This window comes from Rhinolophus ferrumequinum, chromosome 10, assembly GCF_004115265.2.
Source record: "Rhinolophus ferrumequinum isolate MPI-CBG mRhiFer1 chromosome 10, mRhiFer1_v1.p, whole genome shotgun sequence".
Lineage (NCBI taxonomy): Eukaryota > Metazoa > Chordata > Mammalia > Chiroptera > Rhinolophidae > Rhinolophus > Rhinolophus ferrumequinum.
The window spans coordinates 71,615,802-71,636,589 of NC_046293.1; the positions used below are offsets into that span (position 1 = coordinate 71,615,802).

Below are 20,788 nucleotides of genomic sequence, written 5' to 3' on the forward strand. Positions count from 1 at the left end.
ATAGCTATATTATTCCAATAGTTTTCTAGTATTTTTACAGTGGAAGTCTCCTTTATTAGATGTAACAGTGGAGTGTTAGGTCTGGGGCACATTGGTAGGAGTGCTAGTGAAACTTTTGTCCCCAACGCCCTCTTATACCGGAGTAATTTCTTAAATAACACTTTCCATTTGGGCCTGGATCCTTTTCTTTGCACTTTAGAAATACTGACTTAGCCACATAGAGATTATTTAACAATTCAGTATCAGAATTCAAAGAATAAACAGTGACCATTTCTCCTCTGACTGATAAAAATTCCAAAAGAAATTTCCAGTCATTTTTTTAATGGTTTCTGGATCTGTGATTTGTTATTCTGTCAATAGTCTGGCCACAAAAACTGTTGATTCGTTTGTATTCTCTTTGACTTGAATAGAGGTCACAGAGCCTGGGAGAAGTAAAGCAAACTTTTTTATTTTCTTCATTTGTAAGCATAAAAAGTCCAAAGAGCTGAATTAGGATATGGAGTTCAGGATGATTAAAAATCTATGTTGAGCTGGGCTTTATTTTGGTCAATGACAAATTGGGACATGCAAGCACAACCATCCCCTTCATAAGAGCAAAAGAAAGGAATGAACGACTGCAATTTGCAACTACACAGATGGACTCTCCAGATTAAATGTGGAAAAACAGAAGAAACAAATGGTTCCACTTAGTATGAAGTTTCAAGAACAGAGAAAATAAATATATGGTGATTACCTTTAGGAATATTAAGGGAGAGGGGGAGTGAGGAAGTTATCTGGAGTTTTGGAAATATTCTGTGTCATCATATGAGTGGTGGTTAACTGAGTGTATCATAGGCTGTATACTTAAGATTTTTGTACTTTATCAATGTATGTGACACCTCAGTGAAAAAGAGCATGGCTAAAATTCTAAGATCAGAGAGAGCCCATTCTAAACTATACATAATTTTTGGTAGCATGAGACAATTTTGGTACAACCTTTTTAGGTTTATAGGAAATTATTGGTGAGAGAGAGAGAATCTCGTGTTTTCTCAAAATCACACGGACCACTGAATGATTACCAGCCTCCAGGCATTGTATCACACCTTGGGGGTTCTAAAAGAGTATTTAGGGGCTGACGACCTAGTGGGGGACAAGTAACTAGGTTAAGTGATAATATAGGGGAAGTATACAGATGCTCAGGGAACATTGGGGAAGAAGGGCCTAACTTGTCTGGAGTGGGGTTGTGGATATAAAGAAAGTAAGGTCTTCAGAGAGGACATGGATTTGAGGAGACTTAAGTATAAGCAGGTCTTTGCCGATTGGATTGTGTGGCACTTATGGATATGTTAGTGCTTGAGATATGAAATGGCATGTTATATTCAGGGACTCGTAAGTTTTTTGGTATAACTACACTAACATATGGAAGCTGGAAGTGATGATATACGAAGCTGGAAAGTTAGAAACAGATCATGTTGGTAGAGTGTTGAGTGACATTCTAAGGAATTTTGATTTTGATTTTCCTTTTGGCCTTAGGTGTTAGGGAACCATTGAAGAATTTTAATTAAGTGGTGGGATCAAGTTTGCATTTTGGGGGTTGATTTTAACAATACTACCTAAGACAATTTGGATCATCCCCCTGGAGTTCTGCCCTTGGTGATTTTCACCCTGTGTAACTTCCATAAATGACATCCTCTTTAGACTAATGACTCCTACATCTAAATCTCTATTCCAAACTTCTCTCTTGTTTCTTCAGACTTCTCATAGAATTAATTGTTTCTGAGTCCCTGGACGCAAATTTGGGTTATTTAATGTTTTTGCTCACTTTTAGGTCATATAAGCTTTATGATCAATGTAGGTTACAAAAAATTTCAATTCACAATTTAGAATACTTATTTCAATATTTTTATTAACACATGTTTATTCAAAAACTTCTTCCTCTTCACTCAGACCAAGAATGGGTACCGGTGCCCCTTCCTAGCCCCCTACAGCCTCTGGGAAAGGACCTTCTTTTTTCACCTCCTCCCCCACTCACAGGGTCTTGTAGGGGAGATGGGGAAGAGAGGGGAGGTATGGAGGTAGTAAATCTCTTGTTGTCTGATATTGTTATAAGATGCCTTCATTCTCTAGGTCTGCGGGATATTCAAAACTGACTTTTGTCATGGTTATTTGCCTGAGATGTTTGAAGATTGTACTACTGGGTCCCTTGACCTTCGTAATGACCTTTCCTTGAATTGGACATTTCAGATCTCTCCTCAGCTTCTCTGCCCTGCAGCACCTACCCCTTCCTCCTGCAGCAGGCCCCTTACCCTGGCAAATTACTCTTTGGAGCAGACTCTCTTTCATGAATGAATTGAGGCAAACATTCCTACCACAAATTCGATATCTCGTCCCTAAGAATTATACATCTTTGATGTACAATCAGAGAAGACCTCAGTTTCCTTCTCAGATGATCAACCTACCCCAGTGCCATGGGCCAGTTTACCTTGCTCGGTACTGGATGTCTGTGTTCCCTCAACTGCAGGGGACATGCATCAAGTTTCCTGAATGGTCCCCTTAAAATCCTTCTCAGAAGGCTGGGTTAGGAGGTAGCACACACTCCAACCACTCAAAAATCCTTCCAAACTCTCCCTTTCTTGATCTTTTTTTTAAATCTTTAACATGAGTGAGGAATTTCTAGGTAAATCTGAACAATATGGAAACCTCTTAAACTATAGAAAAAAATAAAACTGTATGTATGCATACCATGATTATATTTAACTACCACACCCAATGTCTGAATTATATTGAAGAAGAGTGGCAGAGAATTAATATTGGCATGTTGACAATTGCCTGCATATGAGAATAACTTTCAGAATCATTTTAATATATATAATTCCACTCTTTTTCTGCCAGCTCCTTTAGAGTTTTGTTATAAATGGTTTTTATTTCACAAAAGTAAGCATAAGTCATACTGTATCCTTTATGCATTTAAAAGGAACTGTATTCAAATTAATTTTTATCTGTATAGTGTTCTACTAATTAATTCTGTCTACATGAAATTGCCTTTTATCTTTGGTGTAAACTCATCAGTATTTTAAAAGTTTTGATGTTGGACACAGCTGGAAAAGCTATGCTGATACTTCTTAGTTTTGTTTACATCTGACTCCCCACTGGAGTGGAAGCTCCATAAAGACAAGAGCTAGATTTGAAATTTGCTATTTTTGGCTTCACTGTGGCAAACACATGTGAAGCACTCAGTGCGATGAGTCTTTTATATGTCTTTCAGCACTGCAAGAGCAGGTTTTAGGTAAGGTGTATAAATCTGAATAATTTAGAGCATTCGTGATGCTTTTGGAAATATTTCACACTAATATAAATAAATTTGTGTAAAATATGGTTCATAGACTATAATAACTCATTACTCTAAGAAAAGTGGAACAAATATTGGAACTCAGGAGATGAATGCATTCTCCGACATTTGATAGATCATGTATTGGTAAACTTATTGTTCTCAGGCAAAAGTCTATGCCATAATCAAACAGCTGGTCCCATAATTTAAAAAAAAAAAAGAATACAGAAATGACCACTAATAACATTGTAACATCTATCTAACTTAGATACTTATTTGTTGCTTATTAGAGCAGCATGGAAATACTAAAGACATAGATGTACCTGAATTTTTTCTTAGCCAATATTTTTATCACAAAGCATATTAAACATCAAGAAAACTGCACAGAATGCAAGCTCACAGCTCAGTGAATTGTAACAGACTAAAATCCATGTGATGCCCACCCAAGTCAAAAAAATGGCATGTTGATAACACTGCAGACTCCTATCAAAATCCAAACTCCTTTTCCTTCCCCTCAACAAAGGTAACCACTCTCCTGACTTCTAATACCATAGTTGAGTTTTACAAGTTTTTTGAACTTTATGTAAATGGGATCATACAGTATATATTCTTTTGGTTTGGATTTTTTTGAATTCTTAATATTTTTGACATTCATCCATATTGATATGTGTGTTTATAGTTTGTTCATTTTATTTAATGTACAGTTATCTCTTATATAAATATGTCACAAGTTATTTATACATTCTAATATTGACGGAGTTTTGTGTTGTTTCTGGGTTTGTTTGTTTTCTTTCTTTTTGGTAATTCTGAAGGAATTTTCTTGTATATTTCTCTTGCTGCACATATGCTTATATTTTTGACCAGTACATGTCTAGGAATGTTTTCGCTAGGTCATACAACAGTATGTGTGTCTTCAAATTTAGTGGGTCAGACTAATTTTTTTTTACAAGTTTATACTTTGATCAGTAGTGTTCTTGTTGTTCCATGTCTTTGCCAACAGTTGGTATTCTTATTTATTTATTTATTTATTTTTAGTCCATTTAGATAGATGAGAAGTTGTATCTCATCACAGTTTACATTAGCATTTTCCTGATTACTAATGAGGGTGTTCATGTTTTGTTTCATATGTTCATTGGCCACTTGTATATCTTTTTTTTTTTTCAGTGTGTTTTTCCAGCTCCAAGTCAAATAGTTGTTTCAGTCTAGTTGTGGAGGGTGCCGCTCACAGTGGCCCATGTGGGATCGAACTGGCAACCTTGTTGTTAAGAGCATCAAGCTCTAACCAACTGAGCTAACCGTCCGCCTCATGCATCCTCTTTTTTATCACTTTTAATTTTTAAATAATTTCAGATTCACAAGAAGTGGCAGAAGGAAAAAAGTGCAGGGAAGTCCTGTATACCCTTCACTTGGTTTCTTCCAGCAGTAACATCTTACATAAGTGTAGTACAATATCAAAGCCAGGACATTGACATTGGGACAATCCACAGAGGTTGTTCATAGTGCAACAGTTTTATATACACTCATTTGTGTGTGTGTATTGTTCTGTGGAGTTTTACCATATGTACAGATTCATGTAACCATGTCCACAATCAAGATACATCTTGGTTCTGTTACTAAACACTTCCACGTACTCTCCCTTTTACACATACTTACCCTCTCTCCCCATCCCTAACGTACCTTTTTCTACTCTGTGCATTTATATTTTCTTATTGGCAAAACCTGATAAATAAAGATTTTTGATTTTAATATAATCATAGTTATTATTTTTTAAAATATTTAATGCTTTTGTATTCTTGTTTAAGAAATCATTCCCTCCCTCTAGGTCATGAAAATATTCTCCTAGAGGTTTTATTGTTCTGTCACATGTAGATCTACAATCCACCTGGATTTGATTATTGGTGTGAAGTAGAGGTCAAGTTTCATTTTTTTCTACTTGGATATCCAATTAACCCAGAACTCTTTGTTGAAAAGACACCCCCCCGCCCCCCCCACAGGTTTGTGATTTTGCTTATGTTATAAATCAAGTGAGCATATGTGTTAAGAGTCTCTCTGGGTTTTCTGGGTTTTATTGGTTAACTTGTCTATCCTTGCACTAGTTAGATACTGTTTTATTTGCAATTGGTTTGTAATATGTCTCAACATCTGGTAGAGCAAATAGTTGCAACTTGTCCTTCATCTGAGTGTCTTGTATTTTCTTGGTCTTTTTTATTTTCATATATATTTTAGAAGCATATTCTGAAGTTATAAAAAGAAAACTGGGGATTTTGAGTAGTAATGCACTTATTCTATAAATCTTTTAGGCATGCACTGGCGTTTCTACAGTATTGAATCTTACAGTCTATGAATGTGCATGGCCCTCTACTCATTAAGAGCTTTACTTTTTGATGATGTGTTATTGCTTTATCATAAAGTTTTTACCATCTAATATGAGATTTATTCCAAGATACTTGATATTTTTAGTGGCACTGTAAATAGTATCCTTTTAAAGTTTCATTTTTTTGAATATTTGTTGGTGTTATAAAGAAATGTAAAGGAATGCTATATATTGATTTTGTATCCAGGAAACTTGCTGAACTCACTTATTAATTCTAGTAATTTACCTCTTGATTCTTTAATATTTTCTCATATATCATCATAACATTTGCAAATAATAACAGTTTTATTTCTTCCTTTCCAGTTTATACTGCTCGCATGCATCTTCCTGCCTCTCTCCATCCCTCCATCCTTTTCACCTCGTCCCTCCCTCTGTCTCTCACTTTTTTTTTTTTTTTGTTCTACTGAATGGCCAGGACAATACAATATTGAATAGAAGTCATGTTAGCAGGTGTTCATGAGCAAATGGAAAGTATAACTTATCACCAATAAATTTGATTATTTACTGTAGATATTTTATGAATATATTTTATCAGGTAAAGTGTAAGTATTATTAGGTCAAATTTTTTTTTGGTCATGAATCAATGTTCAATTTGTTAGATTATATTTGTACACCAACAGAGATGAACATATCCTTTTTTTTTTTTTGCCTTATTTTGCTACTGTGAATTACACTGATTGATTTTTAAAGTTTAAACCATTCTTTATTCCTGGCATAATACCAACTTGGAATTGATATAAGATTCATTTTATACATTGTTGGATTCCATTTGTTAATGTTCCTTTAGGATTTTTGCTTCTATGTCCATCAGTGAGATTGGCTTGTAATTTTCTAGATTTTAACAAACATCTTTTGTTTACTTTACAAATTTTTTTATCTCCTCCTGTCCAAAGTGCTTCTCATGTTGGGATCTGCTGCTTGAGATAATGATATCATTGTCCATATGCTCATGAACCCTTAAAACACCCATCTACACTCATATTCACATCCAATCAATTGCCAGTTCTGTCAATTCCACCTTTTAAATACTGTATCACGCAATTTGGTCATTCTTTCTACCCCATCAGCTCCTACACTAGTTCAGGATGCTGTTGTCTCTTTTGTATTCTGCCACAGATTTCTCTCCCTCCCATCTATTTTCCATATTGCAGTTAAGATGAACTTTTAAAATCACAAATTCTATTCTGTGGCGTTCCTTCTTGACATTTTTTCAGCAATTCCTCACTGAATTCCTTTGAGTTCCTCAAACTGGCCATATTTTCTCTCACATCCGAGCCTTTGCCCATACTGGTTCTTTTTCTAGAAACATTCACATTAGTTCACAAACTACAAATATTTACGTAGCAGAGCTGCAGGGTTGAGACGGGTCAATGGTTGGCAGAAGGATGGCTAGACAGGAAACAGTGTGTGGAGAGGTATAAAAGGCAGCTCAGGCAGTGATTTTTCAAACACCAGTTGTCTGCTTTATCATTTATTTTATGCTTGGCCTGTCGTGTTTTGTGGGACCCGAAGGTTAGTTCTTAAAGGGAGCGTGCTGTGGCCGACCGACTCTTGTGTTCTCTTCTGGGTCTCACAGGTTATGGGTCCTGTGAAAAGAGAAAACTCTTCTGAAGAAAGTAACCAGAGTGGTGAGGAATTGTTGAAGGTTCCAGGGATGATTAACCAGGCTGAAGTGGTACTTGGAGAACTGTCAGATAAAAAGGGAAATTAAAAATGTTTTGTGTACAGTGATGGCTGCAAGGACATAAGATATTACAAATGTTCAGAAATATTCAGGAATGCAGACTTCATCTCCAAATTAGGACGAACTATCTAAAGACTAGAGCTGCCTCAATATGGAAAGAGCTGCCTGTGAGACACTGGGTTTCCTCTTGTTGAATGTATTCTAGCAGTGATTGATCAACTATGGAAAAGGACTATATATAGTATTAGGATGGCTCCAAGAGTCAGATCACATGCCAGATTAACTAAATATAGTTTCTTAGGATTAGACACAAAATCAGTAGTTTTTGAAGCTTCCCAGGTTATTCCAAAATGCAGACAAGTTTGGGAAGTCCTGAATTAGAGGGAGGTTTCAACTCCTTAGTCAGTTTCCTGTATCAGAGTGTCTAGAAGAGATGAAAAAAAAAAAATACAGATTTCCAAGCACTAAGTTGTAGCTTGTAAATTAGCAGAGTTGGGTAGACCCCAGGAATCTATATGATTAAAATTATGTTAACAAGTAATTCTGTTTTCTAGGTGGGATTGGGCATCACCAGGTTATCTGACCCTTTTAGGAGAATGCACTGTGCATTCATAATTCAGCTAGGTATCCTGTGGACAAAATATGCAATATGAGTTGAGAGAAGTATGTCCAGTGCAACAACAACAACAAAAAGGGTTTCGGATTCAAAGGTGTCTGAATTCTAATTCTACTTCTGTTATTTGCTACTCATTTACTAGCATACAAACGTTTTCCTACCTTCTCAATATCCTCATCTTAAAATAGAGTAATAACAAATTCACAGACTGATTTTGAAGTTTAAATACAATTCTTTATGAAAAGTATCACTCTATCATTGTGTCTACTTATATCGAGCTCTTTTCTAAATTCTGTAGTTCTCTGAATGCTGTAATTAATAAGTGGAACCATGGAGCATATACACCTGTTGATGAGTATATTTGTGGTCTCTGCTGAGTTTTAGCGTCAGTGTGCTGTGAATCCCTGGTTTTAATATTCTTTTTGGTTCAGGTATTATAATTGGTATTTTGAAGACAGTGGGGTTGAAGAATAATGCCTTTCACTTGCTCTTTTAAGTGAAATGTAATCTGTGCCTAAATTTTTTATAATTGAGCATTTCAGACAAGAATTTTTCATTAATTGTACTATAAATGGTGAGATAGAATTAACTGTGTGCTTATTTTTTTTTAATCACAGGTTTACAGGAACTGTGTAATTATTTATTAAAATGGAAAACTGTGAAGAAAGAAAAAGATAGCAGTTGGAATTAAAATTCCTGGATGACAATTTTGCTTTTGAGACATCAGCATTTAAAAACGATATGTTGATTTGGAAAGTCCTGGGAGTAAATTCCAAAATTCATTTTTTCCACTCAATCAATGGATTTTTTAATCATTCCGTGGAGTTGATGAAGTTCAGAGACGGTGTGTGATGGGAAATGTGGCATGCCAATGTTTTTCTACTGATTGCATCTTGGATTAGTTTGCTGCTTTTTTGAAGAGATTCCATTTTGAAGGATAAGAACCTAATGTGATGGATTTATCTTCAGAGATGAACAGACATGGGAAGAATCCAGTGAGCCATAAGCTAGAAGATCAGAAGAAGGTAATGCAAATACATTTCCTTTTATTTGGTCATTTTTGTTTATGCTTAAAGAGAATATTGTAAGTTGAAAATGAATGTGTTTTAGAAGATAAAATAACATGCCATTTCATGGTAACAAATCCTGCCACATAGCCAAGTGTTGCTGTGGGTCTGGATTTCATTACCATTTGTTTGGTGGTTTTGTTTCTAACGTCTTCTGAATTGATCCATCCAATGGTTTGGCAAAGGATTCTACTTTGTTCTCTCACTCTTGACTTCATTTTGGTGACCTGCTGGCCTGGCCTCATGTGAACAGTTTTCTGAGATCCAGGATGAGGTGTGATTTTTCTGAGATCCAGGGTGAGGTGGGAGTCATGGGGCACCTCTGGAGTCAAGGGGCAAGGTAGAGCTCTCTTGCACGACAACACCTGCCTTCCTGCCGTTAGAAGCCACCAATGACATTTGAAATTCTCCAATTTCATGTCCTTGGGGAACGTCAGTTTAAGCCGTGTTTTTTACAGCTGGCCTGGAAAGAGTCATGAGGCCACTGTGAGCTTTTGTTTGACGCTTGAAGTGTGTTGTTGAAGGAACTAATGGAAAAATATTGAGAAAGGACTGTGCTAATATAGTTTTTTAAAACTGGTTTAGAGAGCTTCTGGGTAAGAAGCTGGGAACTGAATACTAAGGATTGCACTTAAGCCTCATTTTTTCCTACCGGTTTTAGAAACTCTTACCCGCTCAACTGCTGCACTGTAGTGAGAACCATCTAGAGAACACTTATCAGAAGGGTCAGAGATGGTGCCCAGGAGAGAAAGCCCACTCATAGTAAAATATATTATCTTTTGTGGTGCTTTCATTGACTCCATTAGTACAGGAGAGGTGTGTGGGGACCCAGTGGCGAAGGCACAAAAGCGAGGTATAATGAGATCATAGAAAGGAGATTTTTTTAGTTAGACCTGGGTCTAAGGGCCATGATTAAGGTTTGTTTTCACATCTATCTTAGACGGTTTTTTACTAGTCACTTTGTAGTCCCAGAAGATAACTAGCTCTTTCACAGTTTTGGAGGTGAGAAGTTTAGAAAAGACAATATAGAGACAATAGCTTATTAATTTATTCTAACATTATGACCAATGCCACTAGAATGGGTGCTACAGTGATCTCTTTGCATCAGTTCAGAAAAAAATGGATGGCTTATTTATGTCCAGGTTGGTCCACTCATTTACCTGCAGTATAAGTAAACCTTAGAAAACCTGCAGGTCTACCTGCAGTATAAGTAAACCTTAGAAAATACTAAGTACTATAAAATCCAAGATACCTGAAATCAATTTTCACTTCAATGTGAATATTTCTACACAAATAATATTTCTACACAAATAAGTATATTACCAAGAATGGTGGTGGAGGTTCAAATGGTCAGCATTTTTTTTTTCCTTGCTGGCACTAAGGGTATAAATTGCAAAAAGAGATGGCAAGATGAGTTTACATGTAAAGCATTTCTGGAATCTCTTAACTACTGAGGAGTCATTTAATTATTTTTCTCTGTCTACATTTTTGAACTGTCCTTAACTCAGGGTAATTTGCCGGTTGGGTAAATGAAGAGGGAAGTGGGTACGAGGTTGGCAATTAATATCACAGAGTTATAATTCTTGATTGAAGTTCTGTTTTTTGGCAGGAAAGGAAAGTACCTCTGCAGGTGCTTTTCTTTCATTTCCTGAATAAGAGATATTTTCTGCTAACACAGAGGGATTACAAGCTGAAGAATGAAATGAATTTTAAACCTCATTCTGAAAGTGCCTTGTATGGAACTTGAAACAATGGTCTGTAATGATGGTTAGTTTCCCAGGCCAATTCACAAAGGACTATTCAGCTCAGAAAGAATAGTAGTAGAATTTAGACAAACTATGGTGAGCCATGATTCTGTGGGAAAATTAAAAGGAAAAAAACAATAACAGCTTGGTGTAGTGAGACGAGAGGACCCCATACCACTAGGGCCCCACCTTCTAGGTGGTAGGGAGATAGGGGAGGAAGGAGCAATTTCAATGAGCAGTAGCAAGATGGAAAATAGGATTCCGATGATTTCCTGGACACCCAATTTGTGTGGGCATTCACACTGAATAAACCAGAAACGCAGATATTGATGGATCGATTGATCGATACTTAAGGTTCAGATTTGTTAAGTGTCAGCAGGAACACCTAGTCTCAGTGACAGCTTTGTGAGTTTGTATGAAGGAGAAAAATGAAATGTAGTTTCATAAATCTTCGTAGGCTAAGCTCTGGGCACAGCCCTGTCACCTCACAATTGCCAGTAGAGGTTATAAGATCATTCATGTAATTACTTCAAGCGTTTGTGCTCTTTCATGATGAATTAATTTAACAGGCACAGTGTTCCACATCAGTGAAATAAAATACATTTATTCGAACACATGACTTCATCCAGAGGTGAAGCATCTTTTTGGTATTATTGAAAAATGCGTTCTTTTCACAGTGTTTGACATATGGCAGACATTCAAAAAACACGATGCATTGAACTGGCTTTTAATATAGGCTCCTACTCTGGATACTGCATAACTGATTTCTTGTTCAGTCCACCATAGCTCACTGGCTTTTGTTCTTAATTGAAAGTATGTGGATTTGTACTTATGTTCTGCTTCTAAGTAGATTCTGTTAGGACACTGAGCATGTGAGTTTCTGAGTATGTGTTCTACTGCAATAAGTAGGTGGATGTCAGGGAAGAGGTAATGCATGGACTGCTTGCTCTATACTGGGAACTTGCTTGCTCCTTTCCAGTTTATTAAGAAGGTATCTTTCTGGAAAGATAAAAGCTGCTTTTACCTCTAGAGGTTTGGTCTTGGAAAAAAGAGTATATGTACTGTTATTCAAAATTAAAGAGTTTAAAAGTGTATGTGACTACTTGGGCTTCTTTTAAATAATGCTTTATTACCTTACTAAATCTGAACAGAGGAAAACATACTTGCACGTTAAAAGGTATCTTCTAACCAGTTGTATCTGAAGTCTTCAGTATGGATAAAGCAGAGATGTGGATTTTATAGGAGTTGAAAATAGTGCTAAGAATCTCAAATCAACTTGGGTTAGTGTATGGCGAGGTGGAACTCAATTGCATATTTGATCTCTGTGATTTTTATCAGAACTTTCAGTTACTTTTAGCCATTATGGATTATTCTTGTTCTTGACATTTAGCTTCTGGACTGTTCCAGATGGGAGAATTGTCATGGCATCTCAAATAACCTGAATGCCCCGGTGTGTTTTATTTATGAAAACTTGACCTTTTGATCCTTTTGTTTGCTCATTGATGCTAGTGAGGTTGGTATGTTGCTTTCCACTAATTTTATTGATTTATGAGATTATTCCTCCAAAAGCCCCTACAACAGTGAAAGCTCAATAGGTACAAATGTCACTGCTATATAATTAATTGTGACCTTGAACTGAAAAGCAGAGCTCAGTAGATTTTACTGTCAGTCTAATTGCAGGCAGTTTGCAGTTCAGACAGCCCTGGGACACTGCTTTTATTGCTCCACAAATATTTTGTGTATTAAACCGAAGCATTTGTCATAGTCAGCAATTTACTAGGCACTGCTAAAAGGGCAGCAGGATACACATTTTGAAATTATGGCAATGGTAATGCAATAAATATTTGGTGACTTGTTTGAATTATTTTGTTTCTCTGTTCTCTAACCCAGAGAGGGATGCGCAGTATTATCGCCTATATGCAGATATATTTACTTTTATGGAAATGTGTAAGGTGGATGCCATCTCTGTTTTTCACTTCCTAAAATCGTGTCTTTTACATGCTAGCCAGCATTATTTTCACACTACCATGCAAAAAGCTCAAGAATAATTGCAACACATCCTATCTTTCTTTCTAAGAGATGACAATTATTTCAGAAGTGACACACTCTGGGGATAGTGAATTGGAGTGTTTGCAATGTGGAAAATCATATAAAATGAGAGAAATGATTGTATTAATTCATAGAAAAGAGGATGCTGACGTGGAGAAAGCCTATTATTTTTTTATTAAATTTATTGGGGTGACATGGTTAGTAAAATTATATAGGTTTCAGGTGTACAATTCTGTAATACATCATCTGTATATTGCATTGTGTGTTCACCACCCAGAGTCAGTTCTTCCATCACCATATATCTGATCCCCTTTTCCCTCTTCTGCCACCCTCCAACCCCTCTTACCCGCTGGTAACCACTAAACTGTTGTCTGTGTCTATGAATTTTTCTTTCTTTGTTTGTCTTGCTCCTTTGTTGCTTTCAGTTTTATATCTCACGTATGAGTGAAATCATATGGTTCATGACTTTTTCTGTCTGACTTATATGAAGCATAATAATCTCAAGATCCATCCATGTTTTTCATCTTTTCATCTTTTCTTATGGATGAGTAATATTCCATTGTGTATAACGCGTATGTACCACATCTTCTTTATCCAATCATCTATCGAAGAACACTTTGGTTGTTTCCATGTGTTGGCCGCTGTAAATAAAGCTGCAATGAACATTGGCGTTCATATATCTTAGGAATAAATATTTTCAGATGTCTTGGGTAGATACCCAGGAGAGGGATTGCTGGATCATATGGTAAACATATTCTTAATTTTTTTGAGGAACCTCCATATTGTTTTCCATAGCGGAGGCACCAATTTACATTCCCACTGACAGTGTATGGGGGTTCGTTTTTCTCCACAGCCTCTCCAACACTTGTTATTATTTGTCTTGTTGATAATAGCCATTCTAACTAGTGTGAGGTGATACCTCATTGTGTTCTTGACTTGCATTTCCCTAAGAGCTAGTGAAGTTGAGCATTTTTTCTTATAGCTGTTGGCCGTTTCTATGTCTTGGGAAAAGTGCCTGTTTAGGTCCTCTACCCATTTTTTTAATTGGATTTTTTTTCTTGAGTTGTACGAGTTCTTGGTCTCATAATATAGAAAGCCAGTTAATTTAAGGGTACCTCTGTGACATCATAGACTTAAAATTAAGTTTAAATGGGAGGTTAGAGAAAGCATCGTCTGCAGGTAACAATGAGTGCTTTGTGAGTATTGATCCATATAAACTAGTTTTATTCTTATTTTTTCAGCTGACATCAAATAGAAGTGTTGTCCAGATACATATCTGCATATGACTGTGTTAGACTTGTCTAATAATATTTTACAGAGTAAAAATATTTATAAATTTAAAGCTGGCATAATTTTCATTTTACAATTTTTACTGTGCTGATTTTTTTAAAGTATAATTTCCATTTTATTTTTTCCCTAGAGAATATTTCTTCAGTTCTTAAGGACGTAGTTCCTTACATGGGCTTTGGCGGAGGTCGTGGTCTAAATTGGGCTGGGGATGTCTAGTCCTTCCAGGTTTCAGGGGAACGCTTCCTGACTCCCTTGTTGTGAATGGCACAACTCACAGTAATGTGGTTTCACAGACAGCTTGGGAAGCACATGAGTGTGGAAGACACTCTACTTCAGAAATGTCCCTATCGGCTGTGGCCTCTACTATGTTTCCAACGACACTCTTCTTCAGGGCCTTGTTCTTGGGCACACATTGGGCGCAGTTGGTGCAATGAGTTGGCTGTATATGGCGGGGGCCCTTTTTGGTACCTCCATTATTCCTTCTTTTCTTGGTCATATTGGAAGCGAGGTCCCCAGGGTATGCTGATTCTTTTAATTTAGACTACATTTGTTGCGTTTTCTTGCAGTCTTGGTAAAAGAGCATCATATAAGAGACAAGAAGAATATTGGGATTATTCACATAGGTCTTGAGGACTACTTAAAATTATTTATGTTGGAAACTGATTAAAGATCTGTCTTCTTAAGACAAAATATGGAGAAATATGTCTTCTTAAGAGAAAAATATTATGAAAAAAAGGGAAGGCTGAGGATAGATTTAGCCCTATCATTCTTTGATCTGCTTGAAGGATAGAATCATTACATGTTGATTTATATTTAAAAATATGCTGGACTCCTTTTTAGCTCCTGTGTATGAGGTATGTTAAAAGGGCCATGAGGGAGGATGAAGTAAACCCATATCATTTATTAATCATCTGATCTTGATTAATCATGACTGCTAATATGAATGAATTGTCTGGGGGTTTTAACAAAATTGATTAGTCATCGAGTTACTGATTATCCAAGCTTTTAATTTTTGAGATGAATTGAGCAGTCATTCTGCAGTGTTGTTATACAAATCTGGAATACATGTCCAAACACAAATATGGATGTCAAGTTCACAAAGAAACTAGTACTGGAATTATGGTATACTGTGATGCCAATTAAAACTGCCCCTAATTTCTCCCTTTGTCCCCTCATCTTTGATAAAACGATGCTACAAATGGCTGCCTCCCAGCTTTACCTGGAGTTCTCTAAGGATAAATTAGATTCTGTGAGTTCTTTTTCTGCTCAGAAGTGATTCTAGAAACTTCTTTCTCAGATCTGAACATGGGTAGAACCTGCTTTAAAACTTCCTCGATCATATTCTAGGTAGTTATCAAACGGAGTTCTGAAAGTTTGTATGGCCACTTCCCTTTTTCGCTCCGGGCAGCATACATTTTTAATGTAAACAGACTGGGGGTAACAGAAAGACCTGGAAATAGATAAAAGTGACTATATATACACCATGCTTCATGGTTCTACTCCTTTGTTCAAAACTTGACCATGTCTTTTTCCTGATTGGTGGATTTTAGATGTCAAAAGATACAATGACCTTGTAGACTTCATATAGATAAATAGATAGGTCTGAGACACATGATACATGAGTTATGTGATATATATTTTGAGCATTTGAAGGCAGAATTACATGTAAATTGTTATTAATGTTATTACTTTTCATGAATTATGTCAATGATAATGATAATCATGACATGCAAGGTTTAGTAAGTTTTAAATTGTGTTTGTTCTTAAATCCCTTCCTCTGTCTGGGTATTTACATGTGTGTTCTTCTGGCTTTTATCATTTCATAAAGGAATGACTGAGACTTATTATTTTCTTCTAAAATATATTTAAAAAATGTGTATATACACAATGCAGAACACTTGGAATACATTAATGTACCAATTTACTCTCACCTTTCTATGCATACATTATTAGATTTTTATATATTCATATCTAATACACACACACACCTACTTTTTAAAGCAAATATTCTAATATTTGGTGGCCTGTTTTGAATGGCAATCATATCATTGTCCGTTTCTCTTCAAGATTGTATTTCCAAAGGGGCTGGGATTTTTCTCCATTTGACCATATGTATATATACATTTGAACATAGCATAATCACTTTAAAACAATCGTTCAACCATGTCCAATTGTTTCTTTTGAGGTTCCAGGTGAGTATAACCAAGTGGACTGACATTCCACAGAGCTGACCCTGAGGCAGCTGCATGGATAAGAACCTGTGAACTCATGCAAGCATACCGTTCAAGAGTGCTGGGCGTCAAAATCAGGAAGATAGGTATTCCATTTCCAAGGGCCAAAAATTTAAGACTAATCACCAAAATCAGAATATGAGTTGTCACTGGAATGGAGGGGGGAGCAGGCACAGGTACGTAAGCAGAGAGATTCAGAGATGAATTGGGAGTGGGAGGCCATGCCTGATTCGTTTCTGTGCACAGCGGTCTATGTGCTGGTGAGCAGAACCGTCTAATTAGTAGCTTTAGGACGAGGTGAACAGAATGCTTTGTGTCTTCCTTACGTAGGGACTGACCAATTTCTTTAAGACAGAAGATATTCAATGAGTACACAAAGCCTGGGATAAGAGTTACATGAAACAAAGCAGATGTCATGATATGTAAGCAGCTGACATAAGAAAGTTTGTGAACTTTCTGTGCAAATGTAATTTGCACATAAGCAGAAAGCTATCAACATCTTTGACCTTCAAAGTGTGTTGTTCTGAGGAGTGGCCGCAGCGTTATCTGGAATTATATAAGTAATGCAGAGTCTCAGGCCCCACACTAAACCAACTGAATATCAATGTGCCTTTTAACAAGATCCCTGAAGGATTTTAATGCACAGCAGTCTCTGAGAAGCCCTGCCCGAGAGAACATGTCTGAGAGTCCCTCGGTGGGATTAGCTTTAGTTACACACTGCTGCAACCCAAATGTCCTTTATTGTCTATCTTCAGGTTCTCATCTCCCTCCCTGACTCACTTCCCTGTATGTCTTGGAATCATCAACCAAATAAACTACTTGCACTTGAATCATTGCTTCATGGGCTGCTCTGGTGCAACCTAAGCTAAGACATTCTATACTCGAATTCTGGAATCCATATCAGTGTGTTTGTTTCTACCAGCTAGTGTTGGAGCCTATTGTAACACAGCTGTTTGGAATTAAAATTTTTAAGGATTCTTCTATCCTCTGTATCCATTCCTATTTTACTCTTGGATATCCTAAGTGCAAACCCAGACAGATGATAATGTCAATACTTGTACAGTATGGCTTATAAACCCTGACTTATAAATCTCACTGGACAGGTGACCCACTTATAGGACAGCTGCTGCCACTACCCCCTGCCTCCCCATTGTTGATGGCCTTTGCAGCTGAAATTGGTCTAAGCAGGTGCTGATCTGCCAGCACCTCTTTCCATCTCTTGCCTTCACTTCATTCACTGAAAAAAATGGACAAAACACAATTAGAAGACATTGACTCAATCTGGTGTTTGGGACTTAGGCTGGGTTTTTATGTGAAATCCTATTCACTCCTCTTTTCTTCTAGGGTTTCCTGCTGAGGAAGCTATATATACACAAAACCGTGACTAAATGGGAACAAAGGAGAGTATGTGTATAAATGCTCCCAAACTCTCCTAAAAATAGATCTTCCCTGAGAAGCTGTGATACCTTAAAGGGTCCAGAAGCCAACTCTGGGTTTCCTTGTCCCTCAAAGTAGAATCGCTGCCCCACTTAGCTGCCCCGAAAATACTAACCAAGTTGTGTGGATGAAGATGGACAGAGAGAGCCTGCTCAAAGAGGAGGACCCTGTTAGGTGAGCTTATCCCAAATGAGCAATACAATGGGGAAAAAAATGGTGATGCCCGTGATCCGACCTTTAGCAGAAAGAAACACTGCCCAGTCATAATACATGGCCCATTATTTCACTCATGACCTGACCAATCAGACTACTAATGTCTGTGGGAGGATGCAGTACAAAGTAACATAGTAAATATGTAAGAGTGAAGAATCTAGAATAAGACTGAGTTTGATTCTTGGCTCTGGTACTTTGTTAAATTATTCAACTTGCCTTCTACTTCTCTTATTTGTGTTATTTCATAAAATAGGAGTATTGAAAACCGTTGTCTGTACAGCATTTAGAACAATGCCTTGTCCCTAGAAAACACGCAATAACTAGTAGCTCTTGGGGGTGAACTAAGGAGATGGATGTGGGCTGTCCTCTGTGGGCAGAGGTCAGAATGTGAATTGAAGGGCAGAAGTGTTCCTCTCTTCTCATCGCTTGATTTCCTATGAGGCCCCCGAAGTGCAGGTGCTGAATGACTTCTAGGCTAGTTCCAATCACAGCCATCTGTTTTAGGCTTCTCTTTACTGTCTGTGTTTGACAATTTAACCCTTTTGCTGCGACGGTCAGATATAATATCTGAATGAATATTTCCATCTGCTGACAGCAGATGGAAACTTCCAGAAAGAAAGTTTAGGAAAGCACATGTACATTTTTCTATATTTTTGTGTTTTTCAAGAATAATAACAATAGGAAAATTTTATGCATATAAATAATGTCATTTATATACAAAGCAGCTCAAATTGCTATCCTTAAATGCATAAAATAGTCAAAATATCAACTTTTTGTTTTTTGTGGATTTCTGACACATTTTGAAAAAAAAAAAAACAAAACTTGAAATCAATGAACACAGCGAAAGAGTTAAGCACTCAATACCAGACTCCCAAAAATGAAGGACTTCTTTACTTGTAAGTGGGAGCAACACACACACACACACACACACACACACACACACACATACACACACACACTTGAAAAAATAGAAGTGGAATCAATCAACCAATCCTGGATTATCCACCCTTGATCCAGGGTAGAACTTCCCTGTGGGTCTGTCTGAGCTTTCTTTCCTGATTTCTATTGGACTTGGTATTAGTGGTTCATCTGCGGCCAAGGCTCCGCTTGCCTGTTTACTGCAGTCACAAGATAGTTGGTGCTCAAGACAGTGTATCTTAAAATATGGATATAAAGTCAACCACCTGTGATTAGAGCTCAACCCTAGAGCCAGTCAGAAGAGAAGCCTGTGTATTCAAAGACTTTATTTCCCTCACGACGGCAAGTTTAATAAAGCACAATATTGTCTGATCATGGCACGGTGACAGTTATCCTTAATTCATGGAACATGAATTAATTCTTGGCATGCTTTATCTCTGTCATTTCCAAAATGAGATTGAGAATGTAAAAATTATATATAACAGAGATAATATAGTAAAATGTTAATTGTAGAGTCTCGTGGTAGGTTTATCTAGTTAGTCACAGTAAAATTCTTTCAGTGTTGCTGTATGTTTGAAAAGATGTATAAAACAGCAGGGAGGTATATGTTAAAAAGACGTGATGCTTGCTTTCAAGGTATTTTCTTTCTAGTAGCATATAGGTTTTCTGCCTTATTTCCCCAAGCTTGATCCTCCTTCCCAATGTAACTTCTGGATCAAGAGACCTTAGAGGATTGTAGAAGAGTTAAGGGAGACTGACTCAGGATTGCTAATACTTGTCTTTTAGCTAGCTACACAAGGTAGTTTTTTACAATGGGCCTAGGATCCTAAGCAGTGTTTCTTACAGGATATATATAGGATGTACACTCACAATTTTCTTTTTTTTTAATTATTATTTTTAAATTTTTAATTAAATTTATTGGGGTGACAGTGGTTAGTAAATGTCAATAATTGACTTAAAATCACTTTTAGGACTCCACTCCATATGTATAGATTATTTTTCCTTGACTTAAAAAGAAATTTTGAGTGTTCAGTCCTTTGTATGTTTCATAGAAGAGCATAATGATTGTGCTTCGATTTGAATATGCTGGTATTGGTTCCAAGCATTAATGCAATAAAAGTAAATACCTTTTCATCATTTTTGCAATCATTCTCTGTAATCAGTTTTTCCTATTTCACAGAATAAACTATCTTTTATAAATACGCCATGACAAATGTTACTCTGGACCATGTAATTATTTAAGAATCCATTTAAAATCTGCAATGTTATATTGCCGTTTTAGACGCAAATTTTTGTGAGCGTTTTTGCATAACAATACAGTAGTTCCTCAGTGCCCAATGGATACACTTCTTGACTAAGAATGTTCTACAGTATATTTATAATAGGCTCTACATCATGCCTGCTATTTTCCAGTTCACTAGCCAAGCTTCGGTAAGTCATTGTTTCAGAGATAAAGATGGAGGTTAGTAGGTTCAGGTTAGTGACGCTGCGTTTAGCTTAGTATATGCTCTATTTTAGTGTAATATTTTGTTTAAAGATGAAAATTATCAATTTGGGAATTGAACACAGATTGAAATGATACTATATTTTGGCTGAATTCAATGCGTTTTTGTGTTTTTATGGAGTGCCTACTAGTGCTCTGTGGTAGGTAAGAGTAATACACTTTACTGTGTTATCTGCATTACTAATAGTTTATCCATTTATATCCATCACCTCCCCCTTGCATAGCAAAGTGGGTTAGGCTCCTAACTCATATTTGAATGTCAACCTATAGTTTACAACACATTTTGTTTCCTTGCATTTCCATCCACGCTCACAGATCTGTGGAGACGAAGGTCAGATATTCTTTATGTCCCG

At 36.7% G+C, this 20,788-nt stretch overlaps 1 protein-coding gene and 1 pseudogene across 2 annotated transcripts in view; one reads left to right on the top strand and one right to left on the bottom strand.

Annotated features, from left to right (window-relative positions):
• Positions 1–20,788, top strand: part of NAV3 (neuron navigator 3) — a 770,226-nt gene that overhangs the window by 213,846 nt on the left and 535,592 nt on the right. For both annotated transcript variants that reach the window (XM_033117411.1, XM_033117412.1), the window contains exon 2: positions 8,599–9,006. In XM_033117411.1, the coding sequence (XP_032973302.1) occupies positions 8,935–9,006 (72 nt within the window). In that variant the 5' untranslated portion in view covers positions 8,599–8,934. The remainder of the gene's footprint in view (positions 1–8,598; positions 9,007–20,788) is intronic.
• On the bottom strand, positions 14,297–14,628 carry LOC117028602 (40S ribosomal protein S26-like; annotated as a pseudogene).